General features: G+C 55.9%; 8 protein-coding genes across 8 annotated transcripts; 5 read left to right on the top strand and 3 right to left on the bottom strand.

Moving 5' to 3' along the window:
* Positions 1 to 301: 301 nt before the first annotated feature.
* LTR77_000425 (uncharacterized protein) lies at positions 302 to 2,518 on the top strand (the record flags this gene model as incomplete). Its single annotated transcript, XM_064797691.1, has 1 exon — positions 302 to 2,518. One exon carries the CDS (start codon positions 302 to 304, stop codon positions 2,516 to 2,518), a length of 2,217 nt encoding a protein of 738 aa, XP_064663925.1.
* A 629-nt stretch (positions 2,519 to 3,147) lies between these two features.
* On the bottom strand, positions 3,148 to 4,054 carry LTR77_000424 (uncharacterized protein; the record flags this gene model as incomplete). The annotated part of the gene is made up of 2 exons (XM_064797690.1): positions 3,148 to 3,993; positions 4,052 to 4,054. 2 exons carry the CDS (start codon positions 4,052 to 4,054, stop codon positions 3,148 to 3,150), a joined length of 849 nt encoding a protein of 282 aa, XP_064663924.1.
* A 1,330-nt stretch (positions 4,055 to 5,384) lies between these two features.
* Positions 5,385 to 6,095, bottom strand: LTR77_000423 (uncharacterized protein; the record flags this gene model as incomplete). Its single annotated transcript, XM_064797689.1, has 1 exon — positions 5,385 to 6,095. One exon carries the CDS (start codon positions 6,093 to 6,095, stop codon positions 5,385 to 5,387), a length of 711 nt encoding a protein of 236 aa, XP_064663923.1.
* Positions 6,096 to 7,305: 1,210 nt separating this feature from the next.
* FBP26 (Fructose-2,6-bisphosphatase) lies at positions 7,306 to 8,907 on the top strand (the record flags this gene model as incomplete). The annotated part of the gene is made up of 3 exons (XM_064797688.1): positions 7,306 to 7,546; positions 7,607 to 8,193; positions 8,242 to 8,907. The coding sequence occupies 3 exons, from the start codon at positions 7,306 to 7,308 to the stop codon at positions 8,905 to 8,907; spliced, it is 1,494 nt and encodes a 497-aa protein (XP_064663922.1).
* A 445-nt stretch (positions 8,908 to 9,352) lies between these two features.
* On the top strand, positions 9,353 to 11,306 carry LTR77_000421 (uncharacterized protein; the record flags this gene model as incomplete). Its single annotated transcript, XM_064797687.1, has 2 exons — positions 9,353 to 9,717; positions 9,782 to 11,306. The coding sequence occupies 2 exons, from the start codon at positions 9,353 to 9,355 to the stop codon at positions 11,304 to 11,306; spliced, it is 1,890 nt and encodes a 629-aa protein (XP_064663921.1).
* Positions 11,307 to 11,989: 683 nt separating this feature from the next.
* Positions 11,990 to 13,296, top strand: LTR77_000420 (uncharacterized protein; the record flags this gene model as incomplete). The annotated part of the gene is made up of 2 exons (XM_064797686.1): positions 11,990 to 12,057; positions 12,120 to 13,296. 2 exons carry the CDS (start codon positions 11,990 to 11,992, stop codon positions 13,294 to 13,296), a joined length of 1,245 nt encoding a protein of 414 aa, XP_064663920.1.
* Positions 13,297 to 13,973: 677 nt separating this feature from the next.
* Positions 13,974 to 16,515, top strand: LTR77_000419 (uncharacterized protein; the record flags this gene model as incomplete). Its single annotated transcript, XM_064797685.1, has 4 exons — positions 13,974 to 14,032; positions 14,297 to 15,104; positions 15,157 to 15,430; positions 15,485 to 16,515. The coding sequence occupies 4 exons, from the start codon at positions 13,974 to 13,976 to the stop codon at positions 16,513 to 16,515; spliced, it is 2,172 nt and encodes a 723-aa protein (XP_064663919.1).
* Positions 16,516 to 16,974: 459 nt separating this feature from the next.
* On the bottom strand, positions 16,975 to 17,763 carry LTR77_000418 (uncharacterized protein; the record flags this gene model as incomplete). Its single annotated transcript, XM_064797684.1, has 1 exon — positions 16,975 to 17,763. The coding sequence occupies one exon, from the start codon at positions 17,761 to 17,763 to the stop codon at positions 16,975 to 16,977; it is 789 nt and encodes a 262-aa protein (XP_064663918.1).
* Between the last annotated feature and the right edge of the window lie 304 nt (positions 17,764 to 18,067).

Here is an 18,067-nt window from a genome sequence, read left to right as displayed (position 1 = left end):
CCGTCCCGTCCAGTGCTTCTGGTCCTGCGTCTTTCACGTAGCCTCAGGTTGTTTTGCACGCAGCCTTGTCTTGCACGCAGCCTTGTCTTCGCGCCGGACACGTCGTACAGCTAGGCGGCCTCAGCATGCATGCCAGCAGGACTGTAACGGGGCTTGGAGCTCCCCTCCTCTGGCCTCAATGTACTCGAACAGTCCTCCCGAAGGTCTTTCTCGTTCGGTCTTCTTCGAGCTATAGACCGCCTGAACAGTCTACCAGCCGAACTGTAATGATCGTCTCCAGGTCACAGCACTCCGGTCCACCATGAACTCGAAACCCCCGTCGTACGCCTCCGCGCAATCGGTGAGCCGAACCAAGACTTCGCAAGAGGAAGTGAAGTCGCGGGCGGATGCCATGCTGCGTGACTCTCTGACTCGAGGAAGTTCTGTCACCCGGCCCCAAGTTGCTTCAGACGGCGTGAACTCCTTGGCGGACGAGATGCTGCGCTCGTCGCTGTCCCAAAATGCTATCAAGCCAGCTTCAGAAGTCTCGTTGACGTCGTCCACGTCTACTTCTCTGCCATCATACCGCAGCAAGCCCCAAGGCGTCCAGGCTACAACCTCCGCAGGACCGGCGGGGTTCCGCCATCCCGGCCTCAAGACCGACAGCCTCAAGGCTCGTAAAATCCAGCTGCAGCGCGAGATTGATGAAGCCAATGCGGCATTACCGCGTCGCGAGACGAAAGGCCTTTTCAAGATAGCCTGCTCTACAGACCTAATGTTTCTGATTGACACCACTGCTTCAATGGGGCCGTATATCGACACGGCCAAGGAGCAGGTGAAGACGATAGTGGACGACATTCAACGGAAATTCCTCAACCAATCTGAGGTTCGGATGGCAGTGGTCAGTTACAAAGATCACGGCGATTCCGGGCATCTCGAGTTTCTCGACTTCACTTCGTCTGTAGAAGCGGTACATCAATTCCTGGCCCGGCTAAGAGCAACTGGTGGTGGGGACCCGCCCGAAGACGTCCTGGGCGGGCTGCAGATGGCATTGCACGCTTCCTGGAAGCAACAAACCCGCTGTATCATCCATATTGCGGACGCACCTGCTCATGGCGAGCTACTGCACGACATGGGAGCATCTTCCGACAATTATCACAGTGTTGGCAGTGAGCCGCACGGCCTCACCCACGAACCGCTTCTCCGAAAGCTGATTGAGTGCAACTTGAACTACACCCTGCTTCGTATCAAACAGCATACTGATCGCATGGCATTCGTCTTCTCCGGCGTCTACGGCTACTCCAACGCAAGGCTGCTTCCTAACAATGCATATTACCACCACACAAGCAGTGACACTAGTCGTACTGTCGGGAGATCAATATCTCTCACGGCACCCGCACCACAATTCGAGGAGGCGCAACTCGGGACAGCATACAGCGAGCTCCGCAATCTGGTAGTTAAGAGCGTGACAGATTCCATCACTCGTACCGCCGGTCATCTTACAACGAAGTTGGGCCGGACAACCAAGCTTGGCTTGACAAGTACCCTCAGAGACCTTACCGTCATACGAGAAGACGACTCGGCGCACAGTCGAAGGACCAGCAGCCGTGTGGACGTAGCCCTAGAGAAGGGTCCACCTCAATGGACCACGTCCGGTTGGTTCGATTCGAAAATAGAGGTCACGGGATTCTGCCCTGCTGTTCTTGAACATGATGCCAACACTCTGAACGACATGATTGATGCCGACGAGAACATCAAGTTGAGCGCGGCAGATCTTACCGTCTTCGCTCGGTCGATGCCCTTCGCCCAAGGCGCTCTGCGTTTGGCCTCTTATGCTCGCACGTCCAACTCGACCAACCGATTCGTGATCAAAATATTCAAAGATGACGACCACGGGCGCGCGGAAGTCACCGAGGACATGCGCATGCAGGCCTTGTGCAAAGCCTTCGCACTCGAATTCAACAGCCTTCTCAAGATCGAGCCTCCACTTGACTTCCTAGTAACTTCATGCTTGCAGACAACAACGCCAGCAACTACAGGCTCTGGCAAAGCTTGCTTGTCACTCGAGCCCTTCATCGAAGGGAATTACATCAAATACAACAGCAACGGCGCCTACGTCAACCACACTCTAGGCGAGGACCCTTTCAACCAGATGGCACAAGCCTTCTCGCACTTTACCTTCGAGCGCTCATGGGGCTTGTTCTTAGTCAACGACCTGCAAGGCGTTGGACATCTCCTCACCGATCCTTCCATCCAGACCCGCGACCCTGAACGCTTCAAACTCAACGACACCAACCTACATGAAGAAGGCTTCAAATTCTTCTTCGCCACCCACGAATGCAACTCCTTCTGCCGCCAGCTCGAACTCCAGAGCACCGGCGAGATGCTCATCTCGGGCGAGTTCACCTTCAGAGAGCACTGGCCGGTCATGGACCCCACAGCCTGCTGTTCAAACAAATTCTGTCGCAGTATCATTCACCTCTCCTCTGCGCACAAGTCGAAAGACTTCCCTGGCCATAACTGGTGTGATAAATGCTAGCCGCAGCTGAGTTCGTTCACGACGTCGTGGATATGCATGGAGCCCGGGCCGAGCCATGAGTTTAGTGTATCCAAGTTCTTCCACGAGTCGCAGGGTCAGTTCACGCCGCAGAAGTGCCCGGAGCATCGTGAAAGAGACGCCACCGAGTCCAGTGCTGCGGCGGTTGGCGGTAAGTTTTGGAGTAAAGTGAAAGGCAGATCGTTGTCTACTAAGGCTTCTATCTCTGGTAAGGGGTGGTGAGGGATGGACCAGCGTTTGATCAATGGAGCGGGATGAGTTACTGAGGAGCCAATGCGTCCGAGTAGAGAAAGGCCTTCGACTGGAAAGGGCGGGCGAGCTTCATGGTCGTTCGGCGGGTGCTCGAGCCCCGTCCGGCTCTGCCGGGGAAACAGATAGATGAGGAGGGGTACAAGAAGAGAAGCAAAAGTGTCCCAAAGGGCCTCCCAGCGGCCATGTCTACCGAATTTCTGTCTTGTTTAGAAAGCAGCGTCCACTAAACAGTTAACAGCAAAACTCCTCAGCGCCCAACCAACAACGCCCATCCCTATCCCTCGCCCTCAAAAAGACCCATTCGACCTCATCTCTCCCCCTCTCCCCAGCCACCATTGCCCTGCACCCCTTCCAGCCCTCTAAGACCCCTCACAAACAACCTGCACACTCCCCACCCCCCTCAAATTATGACATCCACCCTGCCCATTCACCAACCCCAACGACCTCACCCCCTCATCCTCATTGAAACAGCTATCCCCCTGATAAAAGTTGACCGTGCAATCGCCCGGAATCTCGCCGAACGAAATAGTGTCCCAGGAGAAGGACGCCGGGCCGTCGAGCGTGCGCACGCAGTCGCTGGAGCCGGTGTAGGGAGCGTCTCCGGACCGGTCGGAGGGGAGGCGGAGCGTGATGGGTTGGAGGTTGGGAACGTTGCCGTTGCGGGACACGGGAGAGACGGCGCAGAAGCGGGCGGGGTAGGCGAGGAGGTTGACGATGGCGCCGGGGGTGGAGGTGGTGGTGGTGGTTGTGGTGGCGGTTTGGGTGATGTTCTGGGTTGTGGTGGTGGTGGTGGTTCGGGTGCGTGTGAGGGTGGTTGGGGAGGTCGTGATGCTCTGCTGGTTGTTAGTTAATTGAAGGCAGGGTTTGTTAAGCGTGGATGACATGCCGTGGTAGTGACAGTGCTGCGCCTTGGACAGGTGGTTGAAGAACAAGTCGGAGAGATAGTAAGCGTCACATTGGAAGTGGCCGTAATGGTAAAATTGTGGGTCGAGGTGGAGGCGCTGAGGGTTGGACAGCTGGCGACGCTGCTCGAGGAAGACGTGGACGACGTGCTGCCGCTGATTGGGTCGACGGTACCGGACGTAGAAGAAGTGCTGCTCGAAGATGTCGAAGAGGTAGAGCTGGTCGTGGAAGACGTGCTGCCCCTGACCGGATCGACGGTATTGGACGACTAAGAGGTGCTGCTCGCCGAAGAGGACGTGCTGCTGGTGTCGGGATCAACACTGGTGGACGGGCTGGTCGAGGTCGTGGTGGTGCCATGACCATGGTGGTGATGATGGTAACCGTTTGGCGGAGCAGCTGCCGCGAAGGCACTCAGCGAGACCGCGAGGGCAACGAGGGACTGTATCCAAGTTAGCAGACGTTCGAGTGACCGTTCTGGGTTCGGATGTACCTGGAAATGCATCTTGAACGAGTGTGATGTCGAGCTTGGAAGCGAGCTGTGAGTTTTGATGTCAAATAAAGTTGTTGACTGAGTGATGAGCTACTGGCATTCAATCGAGGGTATCTTTCGAAGTATATATATGCAACGCCTTGGGTTCATGCTCTTCCACCTAGCAAGGAGCCGGCATAAGGCGAAGATACGAAGCCATCCTGTCCATATTCATACAATGCAGTCGACAAGAGGGTTGCTTCGATGAGCAGAAAAGCAACTCGTGCTGCCCTCTTCTCGTGGGTTCCCAGGCACTGTACGACTCTGTTTGATGAGCACACCCTCATCACTCCATGGTTATGGCCGAAGGAACCCTTTCTGGAAATTCACCGACCTCCCATCGTCTGAGATAGTCGACGCCTGAAGACTGGTGATACCGTAAGCGGCGCCACATATCCGTATGCCTTTTAGCAGGAATGAAACAGACGGTAAGGCGTATCAGAAAGACACATGAACAGGCCACAGAAGGCCTTGCACCTGCCGTAACAAGTATGCTGTTTCAATATCGTCCTACTTAGTTCGTTGAGACCATCTGGCTGAGAGTGCCTGGCTGGACGTTCCACGTGAATAGTGACCCGTTGTTAGACTGGTAGTCGGCTCTCAGAAGTGCTCGACGGCCAAAGAAATGCCACGAGCAGCCTGGCGACGTGAGCGCCGGTCATTGAGAACGTATGTGCGTTTCCAGGCCTTTTCTGAAGTCCGGAAGTGGTGTGCTCGTATCAAATCCAATGTTCGAAGCTTCACACAGCAATTTCCTATGGCGTCTTAACGGCGATGAGCAAGCCATATCCACGCCAAAACCTTTCACGATCTGGAATTCGACCCAAGTGCGAAGGATGTTGTAGACATACTGTAGGGGCTAACCTGAAGTCGGCCGAAAAGATCATCCCTTGCTTGAGATCAATTCGCGCCTCATTGGTGGCGTCGTATCCATGAAATTGTCGAATGCATCGATTGATGTTGACGGCAAACGAAAGACAGCCGGCTCTTCCTAGGATGACAACGTCGACCTTGCTGTCGCTGCATCGGAAGGGGTCCTTTACGGCAGTTTTACTAAGTCGTTTTGGGCGACCGGTGACGAAGTCCATCAGGTGTGGGCGGTGCAATCTACCGTTCGAACTGTGGGCCGTGGCCGCAAGTAGGCAAAAAGTGCCCCGGTAACGTTCAAGTCTTCCCATGGCCACCTCGCGAAAATGTCCGTTCTCTCTTAAACCCATACGCTCCCAACACAAAACCGGCCGTCTTAACAGCGGCCTCTCTCACCTTCCGCAAGCCCCTCCAGACCGGCCCAACGTGATGACATCCCGCCAGCCCCGAGCCTTCCCAAACCCGCAGTAGCAGCCTCCTGTCCTCGCCGTGAGGTGAAGACATGTACAGCACCAAATGCTTCGCACTGCGTGGAGTCGTATGCAGCCAAAGATTAAACCGCGGATCAAGCCCCCTCGCCCGATAATCCAGCACCCACAGCTCAAACGACGAGAGCTGCTGCCGAAAGTCCTGCCATTCTTCAGCGGGCACCATATCAACAAGCTCCTGCACCCTCGCTCGGACCCTCAGTGCCGCAGAAGTCGGCCGCTTGAGTAGCTGCTGTCGGCAGTAAGGACAGTGGTGCGAGTCCTGCTCCTTGAGCCACTTGTCGAGACAGATGAGGCCGCAGAGTCGGTTGCAGCATGGTATACGAACTTGCTGCGCTTCCAGATCGTAGCAGATGTTGCATTCGTGGTCAGTGGGGGCTGCTTTGCGTTGACGGGGTTTGCAGCGGTTGGCTGCGAGGAGGGCTTCGATGGAGCGGTAGGTAAGTTCGGTTTTGGGAGTGATGATTTTGGAGGCCATGTTCAGCAGGATGGAGGTGGCGAAGATGTAGTCGACTGCCATGGCGATGGCGCTAATGGGTGCTTTATGCAATTGTGTGCAGTCTTGCGTTTTGCAGAAAGGAGATGGGACAGGAGCCGCGGGAGAAGATTGTTTACCTCGTGAACTGCTTCGTGGGCCTACCGTTTTTGGGGGTGGTAAACTGGAATTGCGGTGCGTTCCAAAGGTCAGCAACAGCGTGCTATAAGCGGACTTCATAGAATGGACGAAGGCTTTCGTGAATACCTTGGTACGCCATAGTGTTCGGCTCCCTCTTTGGTATTTGAGATAGCGAAGAGTAAGAGATCCACAGCAAGGAGGTCGAGATAAGGCGTGGAGCTAGTGAAAGAAGTACGCACATGTAGGACGCGGTTCCGGGAAAACGGTGAGCGTCCCATCATCCCATGTTTCCTTCATCTGTGGTTCTTAGTACCCAATTGTCCGCGTTGGCCAGGAGCGCAATATTCGGGTTTTGAGGCTGCCATCAGTTGGTCAAAAAGATGGACGCCATCGTCAACAGCAATGCCACCCATCCCGTCACCAATGGAACCAGCAGCAGCGGGAGGAAGAAGTCGAGCGTGGTCAACTACTCCATGGCAAGAGTGAGTCTTCTCTTCATCTTCCTGAGTCGTTATGGAAAGAGGTCAGGCCACGATGAGCAAGGATGAAAGGATGTCTTGCCCAAGACCCGACTCTACCCGACTGCTATCTTCACCCTCGGCCAGCAGCCACGGCGGAAGTTCGGAGTCGTTCGTTCTCACCTGCCCCGCGTTTGAGACGTCGTGTCTGGTCCACCAGGCTTGTGATGTCGAGCATCTGCTTGGTTGCGAACAGTTCATCGATCTAACCCTCTTCGCCGCGACCACTGTCCGGGACTACCAGCGGCGCCAGTCTCCCACAACTTCCTTCTCCGGACCTCGCGGGGTAGTTGCACCACTGGTTGGCTTAGACTATCATATGAAAGCGCGCCAAGCCGATTAGAAAGTTCTACTGGAAGCTCGAGCAAGCAACACACCTGAAACACACTTGAACAGTGTTGGCAAGAACACAGTTCTCAAGAAGCAACCGCCCGAAGAGGACTGCCGCAGTCGATCGTAATCTACCGACCCGATCTACCATCTGTTGGCTACCCTGAAGCTGCTTGCTACCGGCCTTGCTGACCAGGAAGTCACTCCTTCACGGGACCTCTGGATCACAGCCTTTGCCATAGCCATTGACCTTGCCCACCGTTAAGATGCCAGCCGCCGATGACCTCAACCCGGAGACCGTCCCCAATGGCCCCAAGGAGAACCCGGAGCAGTACAAGCCAGAGCTCAGCCGTTCGCCACCAGGAGACTTCATGCGGCCAGCCGTGCGCACGAGAGGCAAGTCAAGCTCAAAGACTAACGGCGTTGGTGTTCAGGTCGAAGACACGCGGATATGTGTGGTCATGGTGGGCCTGCCCGCTCGTGGCAAGAGTCTGATTGCGCAGAAAGGTATGTTACTTTATATTGGGGCGACTCCTCAAACATGACCTCACTGACGTCTATTGACAGTCGTCCGCTACCTCGGCTGGCTTAGTATCTCAGCCAAATGCTTCAACGTGGGCTCCTACCGCCGCACCAACACACCCCAGCCCAACGCCTCCTTCTTCGACACCTCCAACAAAGAAGGCGAGCGCCTGCGCAGAGCCGCCGCCGAAGCCGCCGTCACGGACATGGTCAAATGGTTCAAGTCCCCCGGCAACCTCATCGCGATCCTCGACGCCACCAACAGCACCAAAGACCGCCGTAGGTGGATCAAAGACCGCTGCGACTCTGAAGGCATCGAGACGCTGTTCGTCGAATCCAAATGTGATGAGGAAGATCTTATTATGAGCAACATCATTGAGGTGAAGACGACCAGCCCCGATTACTCCGGCCAGGACCCGGAGGCGGCGGCGAAGGATTTCCGTGAGAGGATTCGCATGTATGAGCGGGTGTATGAGACGTTGGATGAGGATGAAGCGGACTTGACGTATTGCAAGATCATCAATGTCGGTGAGCAGGTCATCATCAATCGCATTCAGGACTATCTGCAGTCAAGGGTGGTGTATTATCTGATGAACCTGCACATCAAGCCGCGCTCCATCTGGATCAGTCGTGTAAGTCCCTCATCCACCACTAATGGATCTAGCTGACAGGAATTCTAGCACGGCGAATCCATGTTCAACGTCACGGGCCAAATCGGCGGCGACGCCAACCTCTCCCCCCGCGGCCAACGCTACGCCGAGGAACTGCCCCGCCTCGTCCGCAACTCCGCCGGCGACACGCCCCTCACCGTCTGGACCTCGACCCTCAAACGCACGGCGCAAACCGCGCACCACCTCCCCTACGAAAAGCTCTCATGGAAAGCGCTCGACGAGCTCGACTCCGGCGTCTGCGACGGCCTCACCTACGCCGAAATCGAGCAGCGCTACCCCTCCGACTTCGCTGCCCGCGACGCCGACAAGTACAACTACCGCTACCTCGGCGGGGAGTCGTACCGGGACGTCGTCATCCGGCTCGAGCCCATCATCATGGAGCTGGAGCGCAGCGAGAATATTCTTATTGTAACGCATCAGGCGGTGCTGAGGTGTATTTATGCGTATTTCATGGGCAGTTCGCAGGAGCAGAGTCCGTGGATGGAGGTGCCGTTGCATACGCTGATACGGCTGACGCCGCGGGCGTATAAGACGGAGGAGGAGCGGATGTATGCCGATGTGCCGGCGGTGAGTACGTGGCGGGGGAAGGGGAGTAAGGCGGCGCATGCGGATACGCCGGAGAGTTCGAGGCGGGGGAGTCCGGCGATGCTGGGGCAGGTGAAGGAGGGGTTGTAGGTGCATGGGGGTGGAGAGAAGGGGTCTGCAGGTTGGGTGTGCTGTGAGGATGAGCTTACATTGCATGGGAAAAGATTGAAGAACTGTTGATGAATTGCAAACACGGGTACTGCAGGCAACTGACGATATGGGAGGGAGGCAAAAGCATAGCAAGGTGTTCAACAGGGTACTACAGATCTCAGGAGCTAGCACTGTGTGCGCCACAATTGTGTGCTTCTCGACAGTCAGCTGCCACTCTTCTCGGTCACAGAGCATGAAGCAATGAACGATGTTCGTGACTCGTAGCACGATCATTCCACAGTCACTGACAGATCTTACACTGCGCAGCAAACGAAGTGTGGTATACATACCGCCCCCTTAACCCAGTAAGACCCAGCAATTCACACTCCACCCTTCTTCTATATACCCACACCCCATACCAAATTCATTATAAACAGCCCACACCATGGCCCCCACCCACGACCCAACCCCCCACGACCGCATCCGCAACCTCACCCGCCTCCTCGCGCAAACCCTCCACCCGACCTTCGCACCCGACTGGCTCTTCGCAATGGAAATCTACCACCAAGCGCACAGCCTCAAAATGCGCTGGCGCGACGCCTGTCTCGAAGCCCAATACCACCGGCCGGCGGAAGCGGCGCCCCACGATGCCGGGGATTTCTGGGCCAAGCTGTCGGGGATGCTGGCGATGGCGAAGCTGGCGGCGATCCAGACGACGGTGCAGCGAGAGAAGTGGATGGGGATGACGGTTAGGGAGTTGAGGGAGTTGTTTGGACGGAGGGGGGAGGAGGCGGGGAGGGAGGGGAGGTGGTAAGGATTCAAGGGCAGAGGCTTCATCGTTTTCTGGGATACTTGCTGACTGTTCTGTTTGTAGGATTGCTGCTGTGGCTAGGAGGAGGGAGGACAGGTTGGAGGTTGAGAGAGCTGATCGGAAGGAGAGGAAGAGGAAGGGGGAGCGAGAGCGGGAGGGCGGAAGTGGTGTCGGTAGAGGGGAGAAGGTACGGTTTGAGGAGCCGAAAAAGGTCGAGAGGAGTGGTAAGGAGAAGGTGGTGGAGCAGCGTGAGAAGGTGGAGAAGAGTGATAAAGAGAAGAACAAGAAGAAAGCCTTGGAAGAACCTCCCCGTACGTTGAGAAGGAGCAGCGGAGACGTGGGGAGGAGCAAGCAGAGCCTTGTCAAAGAACCTACCGCTCCCCTACAGACCCACGCGGTGGACCCGAAGCTTCTTTCTGGGCCTCTGCAGGAGCCCGATAATCGATCCGAAGAGCTGCTGGCCCAAGAAATGTTGCGCCGTGACGAAAGAGACAGTCCCGAGTGGTACGAACAGTTCTCTCAAACTCTCTCACATAGGCTGCTGGGCGGGCAGACGATGATTCCTCGCTCGCCAGACCAAGATACTGTACTGACGAGTGTGCTGACAGCCGACTACATCAGCAAGAGGCTCGCGGCGGCTAGCCGGGGAGAGGGAAGCACTGTGCGAGTGCACCCGGGACCGAAGAAGAAGGTCGACGTGGTTCAGATGTCCAGCACGGGCCATCCCAGTGGGCTACCGGCGCACATGAAGTCGAAGAAGGCTACTCCAGGTGAGTGGACTGAAACTGCCCGAAACGAAAGCCCACCTGCGCACGAAGATAGTACCGAGTCTGAAGATGAGCCCTCACCCTACCATGTCAGCGATGAGCTCCAAGAGTGGCTTGCGTTGGTGGTGGAGCAGACACGGGACGATGTGGCACAGCCAGAGGAGGACACGGCTGAATTCGCGAGTCAGCTGGCCGCCGGAGTGGCAAGAGGTAGATTCGAGCGTCCAGAGCTCTACCAAGCGTGGCAAGCAGATGGCAGGCTCCGGCTGTCACGACAGGAGGATGCGGCTTCCACTGGTAACGACAGCGAAGGGTCTGTTGAGCTCCTGCAACCGAGTCCAAGAGTGTTGCAGCTGCAGGAAGAGCATGAGCGGGCGCAGGAACTTGCGCGCGAGCGTGAACTCGAGCGCGAAAGGGAGTGGGAGCTGGAGTATGAACGCCTGTTAGTGCCAGAGACTGAGCATCAGCAGATTCCCAGCATCAACGTCGAACCTCCGCAATTCGGCCTTAGTATAAACAGCAACATCCAGCCAGCAGCTTTAGTCGAAGACATGGAGCTCAATCCGGGGCGGAGGATCCAGACGCCGTTCATGGAGCGGGTGATGCAAGACAATGCTGGTATCCCAGCATTCGCTGAGGCCATTTCGAGGTGGTCGGCACCGATTGGTTCGCTGTCGCTGGGAACGATGGCGCGGGTAGAGCATCCTGTCAGGAACTTGACTCCTAGAACCGCGTCTTCGGAGACTCTGCGTGAGGAGGAGGGAGAAGGAGGGGAGGAGGGAGAGGAGCGAGAGGACGACGAAGAGGGTGATGAAGGGTAGTGGTGATGTGAGTGGGGGTTGACTTTCCTGTGCTGTTTGTACGTAGTAGATAGCCATGTGTAGCTGAGGTATGTAGTGCTACTGTTCACCAGAACATGAATTGATCTGGTAGTATCGTCCGATGAGATGGAATGGTGTAGGAAGAGCGGAAAGATGTGAAGTCAACTCCACTCGACCGGCGAGTCAGGGTCCAAACACGTGGGACGCGGCTGCAGATCGTTGAAACCTTGTCGCGATACCCGAGATCTCCAACCCAGGCTCGTGGGACGCTCTTGTCTGTCAAACTCGAGCCGGCGACACCGATCTGGTGTAAGACTCAGCGGGAGGGTGTGTAATACACACTTGACACAAGAAGAGTCTGCTTGGCTGCGTGATGTAGGAACAAGATCTCGAGCAACACATCTCGGCTGCCGAGTCCGCGGCGCACGCCTCCCTCCACCACGCCTTCGCTTGGGGGTGGAGGCGGCGCATTCTTATCTATGGAGCCTCCGGACTTGTGAATTCACCTTTTCTTCTCGCTCTTTTCACTCTTAATCATCCCTACTCTACATTGCTTACGTGCTCGGCCGTGGAGGACGTCGCTTTGAGAACAGGCGACGACATGCTACCCAGCTGCCGAGCAGATTCAAAACGTTCATTACGGCGAGAGCGGCCTTGACCGAGGATCTCGAACAGCGGAAGCCATGTTGGATCTTCAAGTGGAATCGTGGATCTGGTATGGCGTCGTCATGTTCGTGGCGGCGAGTCGCTTGTATGTTCAGCCGAGCCTGGAAGTCTGAGATATGGTCCAGCTCGCTAATCACCTCGCTTTAGCATATCCCGCCGAATGACCCTCCGATCCTTTCGCAAATACGAAGCGGACGAGTACCTGATGCTCATTGCACTCTGCTTCTACACCACCCTCATCGCCTCGATCAACATCGTCCGAGACTCTTCTTCAAACCTACTACCTCCCGGCTTCGACCTTAGCTCCCTGACGGAGGAAGATATACGAGACAGACAGTATGGCAGCAAGATGGTGCTGGTTGTTGAACAATGTCAATGCGTTACTATCTGGCTAGTAAAAGGCTGTCTTGTCGTCCTATACCTGCGATTGACGACGATGCGGACTGAGAACATACTCATCAAGCTCCTTGCCGCATATATCATCATCACCTTCATCATCATGGACAGCCTCTACTTTGGATACTGGTGTTCGCCATTCTCGAACTACTGGGCAGTCCCCACGCCCAACAAGCAATGCGATGCGGCGACGAACCACCTCATCATGAACGCCGTCTTCAACCTGACATCCGATTGCGCCATGCTGATCATCGGACTACCCATGTTCCTCCGACTCACGCTGCCGTGGAAGAAGAAGTCCGCGCTCATAGCCATCTTCTCGCTCGGCATCTTTACCATCGTTGCCGCCATCCTGAACAAAATCTACTCCTTCACGCAACCTTTCGGATCAGAGTGGACGTACTGGTACACGCGCGAGAGCTCGACAGCATTATGTGTCGCGAACTTACCTTTTGTCTGGGCACTATGGCGTCGACCGTTCGGCGTAGAAAGCATCCACGGACAGTCTCGACAGAACAGCTTGTCTCCCAAGAATGCGCTGAGTCGCACGAACACCGGTATGGCAGTCACGAGCGAGAGAAACCCGAGCTCCACGGATAAGAGGCAATGGCGACGGAACGACAGTCTTGCGGCTGAGCTGGAAATGGAAGGAGGACCGGGCGGGATGACGCTCGAAGATCTGCTTCGCAGTGAGCCGGTACACGTCAACGGCGAGAAGGAGCCGACCGAGTTCACGCATCCCCATCTCTTCTGGTCACGCAAGAAAGCCAAACCGCAGTCCAGCATCGAGCGAGCGATGTTGGGCGACTCGCCTGAGCAGGAGACGGTGCGAAGAGATTCTAGCTCGAGTGTGCGGGTGGGAGATACGCCGGCATCATCGACGTTCCGCACGACGGATGGGAAGCGGTCTGCGAGCTCGTTGGTGTGATATAGCGTGTGGATGTCTGTTCTGATGACGACGGCATTATGGATCATGATAGCGAGGAGTTCTGGGATCCTGCGGAGGAGACGGTTGCTTTTGAGATACCCTTTTTGCGAATGACGAAGAGCTCTTGAAGTCCATAATGCTTTCTTTGTTCTCGTCAATGATCGTGTGGCTGCTTCGATCGAGCTGCTCGTGCTCCGTAGCACACACTCATCATTGAATCGGCATGATGAGCAAAGTGGATGAAGTCGTGTTACCAGGCCATAATCGCTGGCCCGAGCTTCTCAAACTCAAACCCAATGTGGTCCCTGACAACCGCATCCCGACATCCTTGCGAACATCACCTTGCTCTAAATCCACCCGCTCTGTTCTATCTCAATTACAAGACGGTGAAGTGTAGCAAAAACTGTTTGCGTGCATCAAGGTGATAGCAAATCCGAAGGCTCCAACGGCAACACACAACTCAACCCGTCAAGAAACTGCATCCCAAGCTACAGCACAGCAACCGCCCAACAAGCCCACCCGTACCACCAAACATCCCTACCGCCACCGATCGTCCCCAAGCGCTCCCGCTCCACAATCAATCAATCAATCCACAACACCTTCTCCCGTGTAACTTAACCGCACCATGGGAGCCGCGCGAGCGAGAGTTTGGAGAGAGCCGCTACAGACAGATTTCTATGGGTCGTGGGACGGTCACCAGGCAACGGCTCTTATGCTTTATTACCATCCCCAAACAGTATGTGGTCATTGGTATATGTAGGAAGAGACGTACTGCATATGTGCGCTTTTCGGGTGTGTTACTTCACCTTTCCCTCTTCCTCTCCTCTCTATCTCTATCTCTATCTCTACCTCTACCTCTTAGTAGCACCTCAAGGTGTCTGCTTGCTTCCTCCCTCCCTCCGACATCCTTCTCACCTCTACTCTGAGAGTTGACACACTGAAATCTTGATATGCGCTCTTCGCCGCTTCTTCTTGGACTACTAACATGTACTAACGCTAGCTTTTTGGCCCAATTCAATGGGCGGGGTGTGTCAAGATACGTTGATGCTGGGCCCGAGCGTGATGGTCGAAAGGCACGCAGGCAGACCTGGGCTGAGGGGCTGTCGGAGGGTGCGGAAAGTGATACGGCCACGCCAACAGCAACCTCATCACCTACTGCGCCGCATTCCAGCGCGGCGATACCTACTTACTCTCAACCGCCCTCCAGTGCTCTGACGAACGAGGAGCAGGTGGGTGATTCGTGCTTGGGCACCCTACGCCAACCAACCTTTCCCAGATGGCTGGACGGATCCGATGGCCAGCCATACTCGAACGCACCCTGGGGTGACCGGACCACTCTCAACTCAGATGCCACAATCGAAGCAGACGTGCCAACCACGAACGTCACCCGAAAATACGACTTCACCGTGCACCGAAGTCGACTAAGCCCCGACGGCGTCCTTCGGGACGTCATCCTCGTCAACGACCAATTCCCCGGCCCGGCAATCGAAGCCAACTGGGGCGACTGGATCGAAGTCACGGTCCACAATGACATCTCCCTCCCCGAAGAGGGCCACGCGATGCACTGGCATGGCATGCTGCAGCGGGGTTCGCAGTGGGAAGATGGCGTGCCGTCGGTTAGCCAGTGTCCGATTGCGCCTGGTCATTCATACAGTTATAGGTTCCGGGCAGAGGTGTATGGGACGTCGTTTTGGCATGCGCATTATAGTGCGCAGTATACGGCTGGGGTTGTTGGGCCGATGGTTGTGTATGGGCCGTCGGAGAGCGAGTATGATGTTGATCTTGGGCCGGTAATGTTGAGTGATTGGGTATGTTTCTCTCAAACAACGGTGTAGAAGATCATGCTGACAGCTTCTGCAGAATCACATCCCATACTTCTCGATGGTGGACAACGTGGTCAGCGCCGGCGGTCTCGCTGATGGCTCAATCCCGCCGCTAAGCGATAGCGGCCTCATCAATGGAAGGGGACAGTTTGACTGCTCACAGCCATCTTACTCAAATAGCACGGATTGGCTGGGAAGCAATCTGAGCTCTAACCTCACTTGGACTTGCGTCGACGGCGCGGAGAGGTCGAAGTTCCAGTTCCAGAGTGGAAAGACTCATCGACTGCGATTGATGAATACTGGCGCTGATGGTAAGACAAGGCACAACAATCAGAGGTCTCAGCGCGATACTGACCCATCCCCAGGCGTTCAAAAGTTCTCGATAGATGGCCATACAATGACGGTCATCGCGACTGACTACGTTCCTATCGTACCATACACGACAGACATTGTGACGCTCGGCGTCGGTCAGCGCACCGATGTCCTTGTTACTGCAGACCAGGACTCTGCATCAGCATGGTGGATGCGGACCACTCTTCCCGGACAAGCTTCTTGTGGCGGCCTGGGAACACCTTCACCCACAAACGGAAGCTACCCGCAGGTCCTCGCAGCCATCTACTACGACTCCGCCGACACCACCCTCGAACCCCTCTCCAGCTCCAACATCACCGACATATCCTGCTCCAACCAACCCCTCGACATAACCCAGCCCGCCTACCCCATCGCACCCTCGCCCAATGCATACTACCAAGAGGTGATCATTGGCATCACCCTCAACGAAACCGGCTCCTTCAACTTCCTCATCAACAACCAGACCTTCCGCGCCAATTTCAACGAACCCCTACTCTACCAAGCCGCTGCAGGCAACACCTCCTTCCCCGAAGAGCCGCAATGGAACGTCTACGACTTCGGCTCCAACGCCAGCATCGTCCTCAACGTCACGAACGAAACTCCCTTCTACCACCCTTTCCACCTGCACGGGCATACCTTCTTCGTCCTGCACGTAGGCGAAGGTACCGGCCCACCTCTAACAGGTGGTCCACCGCCAGGTGTCACCGGCCCTCCCACCGGCGCTCCACCAGCCGGCGGCGGCCCTCCGTTCCCAGCAGCAACAACATGGGACGGCAGCATCATCAACCCCACCAACCCCATGCGTCGAGACGTACAAATAATTCCAGCCGGCGGCTACGCCGCGATCCAATTCGAAGCCACACCCGGCGTCTGGCCGTTCCACTGCCATTCGGCATGGCATTTATCCGGCGGGCTGGGCATGAATCTGATCACGCGGGCGAGTGAGATTGATGGGATCCCGGATGGGACGAGGGGAGGGACGTGTAAGGGTTGGGATGAGTATTCGGCGGGGGTTGTGGTGGATCAGATTGATTCTGGGTCTTGAGGTGGAGGGTCTGAGTCGCGGGAGTGGGTTGGGGGGATGTGATGGATGGGGTATATGATGTTTTACGCGACCAGGGTGGGGATATGATCGATGACACGCATAGATATGATAGGAGCAAGTATATATATCCGAGCAATAGGATACTGGTCGGGGATGGCTGCTACTCAACACCCTCGGCATCAGCTCACCAAAGGCGCGGCGCAGGTCAGCGGAGCGGGAATGTAGCGACGCGCCGCTTCTGCAGATGGAAGGGAAGCAGCCGGCCTAAGGAGCAAGATGTATGGGCAGGAGTTGCGTTCGTCTGCAAGTCCGCAGTCGTCCAAGCCACGCCGCTCGGCGAAAGGAACAGATGCTAGCCTTGCGTCAAGACCGGGGTACTACTAGCTTTACATACTTACACCAGCAATTAAGAAGCCATCGCAACCGGCTCCAAGCTCCACTGGTTGCCGTGCAGACAGACTAATCAGTTGGCTCCAGCCGGACTCGTGATCTTTGATATGCTCGACCAACAACATCAGCGATTGTCTCGGCATATCCGAGCATAACGCAATGTCCGGCATCACAGTACTCCATCGTCCGAGTGTCCCCAAGAAGTGTCGCCATAGCTTCCTGGACCGGTACAGTAAGCTCTTTGTCTTGAGAACACACAAGATAGGTTGCATCGACTCCCTGTCCAATACGTTCGTACGGAGCACATTGCAGCGTGTCCCTCACAACACTGCTAGGGCACAGGACAGTCATGTCCAGCCATTCCTGGGCTTCGGCATCAGATTCAATGTGCTCATAGAACGCATGCCGCGGATCGTTCATGTGGATGATGCCATTCTCAGTATCCTCGGTCAGCCACGGCATCATCTCGCCCTCAAACGGCGTCGTCAGGCTCGTCCCTGCCGGTATGACAAAAGCCGCCATGTAGATGAGATGGATCACACCGCCAGGAAGACCCTTCGCCTGGCGCTGCGGCCAGAGTAGTCCATCCAGGGCGTTTGATCCAACGACTCCGCCGTAGCTGTGCATGAGGAGGACGACTTGCTGGCCTTCCTCGACGAGAGCCTGGATCGTTGATCGTATCTCAGCGGTGTCGTGGGCGAGATTTGCTGTTGGTGGGAGCGGGAGAGTGTCTGTGGCTGAGGGCAGACGGGGGACGTGGACTCTCGTGAAACCTTTGGAGTTTAGATGGGTGACTACATCGGCGTAGTGGCGTGGTATGTGCCATGCTCCATGACAAAGTACCACTGCTGGCGCCATGACCAGATCGGGCCGATGCAAGTTTCGCAGTTAGACTTGATGCCAGTCCGCTTTGATCAATAAGCCTTCAGAGGAGCGGTCGTCTGCCGCGATGCCAGCTCGTTGGATTGATCTCTAGTGGTTGAAAGACGCAAGGTCAAACCCTCGCAGCATCCTGGTAAGGAGAGAGACGCTTGGACCACGGGGTGCAGCGACTTCGTCAACAGATTCATATGTCGCTCATCACGAAGTCATCTAGTCATTTACACAGCAAGCGCATGGCTCCATCTGTCACGGCCGCCTAGATAGTCACTACTTTTTCGCG

The sequence above is a fragment of the Saxophila tyrrhenica genome, assembly GCF_035928015.1.
Source record: "Saxophila tyrrhenica strain CCFEE 5935 chromosome Unknown scaffold_1, whole genome shotgun sequence".
Classification (NCBI taxonomy): Eukaryota; Fungi; Ascomycota; class Dothideomycetes; order Mycosphaerellales; family Extremaceae; genus Saxophila; species Saxophila tyrrhenica.
The sequence above is the reverse complement of the archived record's forward strand: the minus strand, read 5'-3'. Positions and strand labels throughout refer to the sequence as shown.